Genomic DNA, 7,984 nt, shown 5'->3' with positions numbered 1-7,984 from the left:
CCCAGGGCCAGCTGCTGGTCCTGCTCGGAAGGTCCTGGTCACACCCTGGCGCTGATTGGCAGATTGGGGCCCCTCGGGCCTCCCATTGGCTGCGGTCGCAGCCTCGCCGGATTCGGTCCCCTCATGCGAGTATTAAAAGAGGTCCCCGGCCGCTCCTCAGCACTGACTGAGCGCACCAGAGAGGAGCACGGAGAAGCGCACAGTAGCACCGCAGCAGCAACATGACCACTATGGAAACCTCCCTGGCCGAAGCCACCAACCAAGAGTTCATGTTCACCTACATCAACGAGAAGGTCGAGATGCAGCATCTGAACGACCGCTTCGCCAAATACATCGACAAAGTGCGCTTCCTGGAGCAGCAGAACAAGAGCCTCGTGGCCGAGCTGGAGAAGCGGAAGGGCCAGGGCAAGACCCGCGTGGGCGACCTGTACGAGGAGGAGCTGCGGGAGCTGCGCAGGCAGGTGGACCAGCTCACCAACGAGAAGACCCGCGTCGATGCCGACCGCCTCAACTTTAGCGACGAAATCCAGCGGCTGCAAAAGAAGTAAGGGGATGGTGTCTGAGGGGGTCTTTCGAAGGACCGCATTACTATCTAGCAACAGCTGGCAACCTTTGTGACACCAAAGGACCAGGGCTCGAGTCGGGTCGACGCGGGTGGACGGCGTCCCCCCACTTCTTTCACAGGGTGGATGCCGTCCACCCTGCCAAGGAGGTGGGCCCCACAAAAAAAGATGCTGAATTCCTCCCGGTGTAATTTTCAAACACCTGGACACATTCAGCAGCGCCTGCACGTTATCTGCTTTCCATCACAACAACGTGCAGGCGGGGATGGGGCTCTCTTATCTCTGACTCCAACTGAAATACTCGGCCACAACAAAGGCCGATTCTCGGGGGTCACCAAGCCTCCTTTTGTTGGAGTTTCCTGGCTGGCAGCAGTCAGGAGCCTCACACCTGATGCAAATGCAGCAGAGGGGTAACAAAGGCTCGCACTTTGTTAGCACTTCACACATACTTAGCAGCGGCAGCTTTTCTCTTTATTCATGCTCTTTTTAGGAGATTTTCATGCACTGTTAGAACGTCCGGTGTGTTGGCCTTTCCCAGTATTTGCACAAAATAAATTACATTTATATACGCTTATTACCCTTGAGGAGGCCTTGTAATAATTTAAATATCACTATTCTTTTTAAAGCACTAGGGCTAGAGAAAGCTTAATGCTGACAAAAGGTAACATTGTTTTATATGTAGCGTACAAAAGTGTGAATCTTCTGCCTAAATCAGGAGGGTTTGCAAGTATACTCGAAATGTGCTCATGATACACCTGCTAAACATATATGTGAGGGCTTAAAATCTGATATCACTTCTTGTGATGCCAGTTCCTTTGATGTCACGCACTGTGATGTCACGCGCTCTTATGTCACACGCTTGCGATGCCACGCTTTGTGATGCCACTTGCATACTGCTTAACTAGGTTAGACCCCCCTCTTCTTTTTTTAGGACTTGTACCCTGCAAAGGACCATACCAAGCCTCAGAGGGGCATCCCACTGTAGCAATAAGTGTAAACCTGCTGACCACCATGCCCAGCTTCTGAGGGCGGGTTCAGAGGGGCACCCCACTATAGCATTAACAGGCAAAGCCTTTCTGGCTTCTTAAGGAGTGTAATAAGCCTCTCAGGGCCAGGTCAGAGGGTTGTCCTGAGCCGGCCTTTGCTCAGGGAACAGTCTGGGTAAAAGCAACGTTGGCACCCCCTCCCAAGCGTCTTCTTTAAGTGTCTAACTATTGATAATTTGGGAGCAGTAGGAGGAAGGTGGGTGGACGGATTAAGGCATGCCACCAACTTGTCCTCCTTAATTGTCTTTATATTGAATATTTGGGAAGGTGTGGGGGGCAAGATTATGGAGCGCTATGGAAAGAAAAAAAAGCAGGCAAGGGCACCAGCAGCCTTCAGAACAAGTGTTTAAAATATTTCTTTGGACAGAAGAGGTAGGGAGACTGCTGCTGGTAGATTAAGCGCTGCTCTGGAGGTCCACAACCCGGCTGTAGACCCAGTTCACACATACCGATTGCGTAAGATCCGCGCCCAGCAAGACCCATGGGCAGTTCTCGTGCGGGCACAGCCGAAGTCCTTTACCATCGACATGACGCCCACAGCCACCGAAGGACCTCCCACTGAACGACCCACTGAAACCCTTAACTGCATCCTTCTCAACATGCGCTCCCTACACCGTCACGCCGTGGAGATCTGGGACTTGATCGACACCCTCTCGCCCATCATCGCATTCTTCATGGAAACCTGGACCAACGCCAACTCCGGCCACGACATCGCCAGAGCTATCCCTGATGGCTACGCGATCCAGAGAAATGACCGCCCACACCTCCCGGGAGGAGGACTCACCATCGCACACAAGATCCCCCTCTGGCTCTCCACATCCAGCACCAGCGACCCACACTCCAACACAGAACATCTCCACTTCCAGACAGAGGACCACGCCATGCGGCCCCCTCATCTACAGACCACCGGGACCCCGCACCCAGCCTGAAACCACCATCACCGAGCTCGCCGCACGCCACGCCATCACCTCCACCGACTACATCCTGCTCGGGGACCTGAACTTCCACCTCGAGAACAACCAGGATCCCGATTCCACCACTCTCCTCGAGAACCTCGCCAGCCTAGGACTGAAACAGCTTCTCAACAGGCCCACCACAGAGCTGGACACACCCTCGACCCCATCTTTGCAGGAGGATCTAACATCCGCTTCAGCCACACCACCCAGCCCCTCTGGACATACCACCACTGCGTCCATTTCACTGTCAACAACACCACCGCACCCAAGCCTGCCCCACGCCTGCCTCAACAGAACTGGAGCAAGGTCACCGAGGAACACCTGAACTCCACCCTCCTCCAAGACCCCCCCAGGTCTACCACCGACCCCAACTCCGCAGCCAGGGAATTCCACCGCGGGGTCTCTTGCTGTGCCGGCAAGCTGGCACCTCTCTGGCACACCACCAAACAACACCCGCCAAAGGCCGCCTGGTTCACCACCGAACTCCAAGAAGCCAGGCGTACCTGCAGACGTTTGGAGAAAACCTGGCGGAACCTGAATGCCTCAGAAGCACGAAACCTTCACAAGATCGCCATGAAGGACTACCACCAGCGTATAAGGGACACCAAAAGAACCTTCATCAGAGACAAAGTCAAGACCAACGCATCCAACATGAAAGAACTGTTCAACGTCATTCAGCAGTTCGCAAAACCATTCTGCGAAGCCACTGACATTCCACCCTCCCAGGAACTATGCAACAAACTCAGCTCCTACTTCCACCTGAAGATCCAGGCCCTATACGACAAATTCAGCAAGCCTGCAGAAGACATCACCACACCACCTACCACCGTCAAGAAGCCGACCATCACCTCCTGGGTTACAGCGTCTGCCGAGCTCTTCTCCTCAACCATGAAAAATACACATTCAGGAGCCCTTATGGACACCTGCCCCCCCCACATCTTCCACAGGGCCGCCGCTGCCATCGATCCCGAACTAGGACACACTATCAACTCCTCCCTCCCATCCGGCACCTGCCCTGAAGACTGGAAACGCGCAGAGGTGAAACCCCTCCTCAAGAAAACAACGGCTGACCCAACGGACCTGAAGAACTACCAGTCTATATCTCTCCTCGCGTTCGCTGCCAAAGTCACATAACAACTCATGAACGCCCAGCTAACCGCCTTCATCGAAGAAAACTGCATCCTAGACGCTTCCCAATCTGGCTTTCGCAGCAACGACAGCACAGAGACTGCCCTCCTCGCTGCCACCGATGACATCCGCATGCTGCTCGACCAGGGACACATCGCAGCCCTCATCCTCCTAGACCTCTCCGCAGCCTTCAACACAGTCTCGCATCGCACACTAGCCACCAGACTCCACAACGCAGGAATTCAAGGATCCACCCTCGACTGGATCCGATCCTTCCTCTCTGGCAGAACCCAGAGGATCAGACTCCCCCCTTTCCTCTCAGCCCCCACTGACATCGTCTGCGGAGTACCCCAGGGATCTTCACTAAGCCCAACGCTCTTCAACACCTACATGGCCCTCATCGCTGCCATCGTCAGACAGCACGGGCTTAGCGTCGCATCCTACGCCTACGACACCCAACTCATCCTCTCCCTCACCAAGAACCCAGAAATCACCATACTCATCTTCCAAGAAGGAATGAGAAGTGTAGCAGCTTTGAGGAAGGACAGCAGCCTAAAGCTCAACTTCGAGAAGACCGAGGTCCTCATCCTCAGACCCTGCACCTCCGCATGGAACAACACCTGGTGGCCCTCCGGAGCCCATCCACCCCGACTGACCACGCTCGGAACCTCAGCATTATCCTTGACTCCTCCCTCTCCATGAACTGCCAGATCAACGCTGTCTCCTCCACCAGTTTCAAACGCCTCTGCATCCTCCGCAAGACTTTCAAATGGATCCCCCCGACTGCAGAAAGACCGTCACCCACGCACTCATCACCAGCAGACGTGACTACGGCAACACCCTCTACGCCGGAATCAACAAAATTCTTATAAGCAAGCTCCAGACCATCCAGAACGCTGCAGCCAGACTCGTCCTAGGGACACCGCACCACAAACATATGACCCAAGACCTCCGAACCCTTCACTGGCTCCCCGTCGAGAAGAGGATCACCTACAAACTCCTCACCCACGCCTACAAATCCCTCAACAACATTGGACCCAAATACCTCAACGACCGAGTATATTTCTACGTACCCAAGAGAAGCCTCTGCTCAGCTGACCTCGCCCTGGCGGAGGTTTCCCACACCCGCAGAAGCAGAACGGGCAGGAGAGCTTTTTCCCACATCGCTCTTAAAACCTGGAACCTAAACCACTGATTGATTGATTGATTGATTGAACTAGTCCTACTCACTCCCATTGGGGTAGGGGATGCCAGTGAAAGGCAATGTGGAGGTGCATGCATGTATGTATTTGGACCATTAAACAGCGAACGAAACAACAAAGAGACCAAACCTTGTACAGAAACAAAACGGGGAAGGGGGGGCAGGAGTGTCAGCGACCGGAGCGTAGGCAGTGGAGAAGACACTAAAGGTGGATATGACGTGCCTGTTAGGGGATAGGGGAGGTGTTGGGTAGATGGATGAAGACATGGAATGGGGAAACAGGGCAGGTAACAGAGAGGGGTTGCTGTGAGGCATGATATGGCGAAGGCCAGATGGTGAGTGGCAGTATCAGATACTGGGCTGCGGGAACGGTGGTGATCAAATACTGGGGTAGAAGCTACACTTGAAAGTGGGGAGGGTGCATGATGTGAGGTGGTGGACTGGTGAGGGAGAAAAACAAGCTGAGCCATTGGATGAATGCATTTTATGGCATCACACTCTTCAGAAAGTCTAAGAGTGGAGGTTACATAGAGAGGGAGGATTGCTTGAAGACATGGGTCTTGAGATGCTCCTGCGTGGAGGAGGGACCATGCCTTTAGGATTTAGCGGGAGAACAGTGGCGTAACACAGGCCCCCGCAGCCGTGGGGTGCGGTGGGCCCCCCATTCTCCAGGGTGCCCCCTCATGTTACACCAGTGCAGGAGAAAGGTTGTTTTTTATTGTATAAAATTTATTTATAAAGAACACTGTCACCCTAAGACCACCCAGCGTCAATAGCAGAACATCAACTGTGCTGAACTATTCAAAGAGTAAAGTTGTTAGCTTGTTTCAGAAGGAAGGATGGGTGTAACATAACTGAAGTTGCTTTGGTAACTTCTTCAAAAAGAAATGTAGACTGAAAAGGAGCAGCCTCCAGTCTGAGATTTGCAAAATCTGGGGACTTTCATAAGAAGGCGCCCCGAAGGCCTCTGATGACCCTCTTGCAGTATAATCCAGTGACCCTGTGGCTACCTTTTGGAAGCCTAGGCATGGTGGGCCTCCATGATTGAGTGCCCTGTGAAGGCTGCAGCGAGCCTTAGCATTATTGGCCACCTCCCGGTGGGCATGCAAAGGACCTTATTAACTTGACACAATCTGATTTCCATCTGTGGTGCCCTCTCAGATTCAGTGCAGAATAGCACCTCAAATCTTCATGGTGCATTTAGGATGTGTATATAACACTTACTACTAATGGCTTGAACTCAGGACACTGTTTCAATCAGGGCGTCTTTTACTTCCATGGGGCAGCGCAAGGTATGTCACGCTGAGTGGTTTCATGGGTATGGTGGGTTGTGTCCTCTGTTCTAAAAACGTGAGGGCTGACATCCCACCATGTTTACAAACACATGGTAACGTCCCCGAGATTTTGCCCTCAAACATCTGTACTTTTGGACGAGGAGTGCGTCCCTTGGACATCTGGTTCCCCCTCACAGCTACCCGTGTCTTCCCTCGCTCTCTTCTTTAATAAAGCTATGGCCACTCTCTCACGCCCTCTGCCTGCCAAACTGTGAATTCTCGAGTGCTGCGAGCTCATGAAGTTAGATACAGTTTGTTTTTCGACATTGCTCCGGCAGGTCCATATCTCTCCTAAGCTGGGTTTCTTAGGTGTGTGTTTTTGTTTGGCTAACGGGGGTGCCGCACCTCCCGGTGATCTCCTGATCCAGAGCGGGGGCCCTTGTGAAGTGGCCGCGACCGCAGTGGCACACGAATGGAAGACCGAGGCGGCAAAGGGGCATTAATTTTATTTTCAGATTTTTATGAAGTGCAAGGAAGGCCCCTACAGGAATCAGAGCATCTTACATTTTACTTTGCCTGCTACAATTTATATACATTAAGAAAACATGCACAATAACACCCCAAATTGTGACAGAAAGTTTGTTGGAGGAATTGTTCCTGATTCTCCTGTCATGTTTTTGTTTTCAGGCTGAAGGAGGAAATAATAAAGCGAGAGAAGGCGGAGAAGACCGGCAAGTCTTACAGACAGGTTTGGGACACTTACTTTTATCTCCAAAACTAAACTTTTGTAGGTCTCTTAGGGGCAGATGTACAAGTCCCATGCGCCACTTTTGCGCCGCTGTTGCGTCACTTCTGTGACGCAGCGGCAGCGTAAAGCTGGCGCCATGCTGCAGGGAATTTACAACGTGACACATCTAGGGAGGTGCGTCGCGTTGTAAAGCCCTGCACCACATGAAACCTGTGTCAGGTTTCATGTGGTCGTTCCGGTACAGGGGGGGGGAGGTTTCTGGTGCAGGAACGCCTCAGAAAAGTGCCTGAGGGAAATATCCAAGATTTCACTCGGTCACTTTTCCGACCCCGCTGCGTTAAACCCTTGCGCTTTCTTGAAGAAGGCATAAGGAGTGACGCACCATGTGCAAGATAGGCCGGGTTGGTACAGTGCTGGAGTTGCGTCATGCCTGCGACACAACTCCAGCACTGCGCCAACGTTACAACATTTCATTGCGCCATGATGCAGTGCATTGTAAATGCAGCGCATCTTTGGTGGCGCAAGGTTTGTGATGCGTGTCGCAAGTTTCCTGGCGCATCCCTGCTGATTTGCAGACACTGGTACACACCTTGACTAGAAATATGTCTAAGAGAAAAAGACAGCATCGATAAAGATAATTCATGAAAACATTTATATAAAAACCTCAGTTTGAATGGACAGTTGAAGAATTGCATTTCAAATCTGATTTAATGACAAATTCACTAATACATGTAGCCTCACAATACAGTACAAGGCTTTGAAAGACAGCTGATGGTTTATCTGGGGAAAGAAACAAAATGAGTTTCATGATTCTTTAATCATACAAACCCAGAAACACCTGTCTAGAGATAATAGCACTACCTGCACCAACTTTGGTGAAAGACTACAGCAACTTTGAAAGTAAGCATACTGCATTTACCAGGATGCAATGGGATCAACTGTGCTGGGATGAGAGGCAGTGTGCTCCCTCCCCCCCTGTGTTCAAAAGGCTTCCATGAGCCAACAAGCTGACGAGCTCTCCTGGGATGCACCTGTGTGCCTGTGGAGAGGTACTGTGACCTGTGAAGA

The 7,984-nt window shown here is 52.0% G+C and overlaps 1 protein-coding gene across 1 annotated transcript in view; it reads left to right on the top strand.

Moving 5' to 3' along the window:
- Positions 1-221: 221 nt before the first annotated feature.
- The window catches only part of LOC144784147 (vimentin-like), a 31,611-nt gene continuing 23,848 nt past the window's right edge, over positions 222-7,984 (top strand). The window contains exons 1-2 of the mRNA XM_078662822.1: positions 222-544; positions 6,856-6,916. Coding sequence (XP_078518948.1) covers positions 222-544; positions 6,856-6,916 — 384 coding nt within the window. The remainder of the gene's footprint in view (positions 545-6,855; positions 6,917-7,984) is intronic.

This window comes from Lissotriton helveticus, chromosome 10, assembly GCF_964261635.1.
Source record: "Lissotriton helveticus chromosome 10, aLisHel1.1, whole genome shotgun sequence".
In the NCBI taxonomy this organism is placed as follows: Eukaryota; Metazoa; Chordata; class Amphibia; order Caudata; family Salamandridae; genus Lissotriton; species Lissotriton helveticus.
Note: the sequence above shows the minus strand (reverse complement) of the source record. Positions and strands in the feature narration are given on the sequence as shown.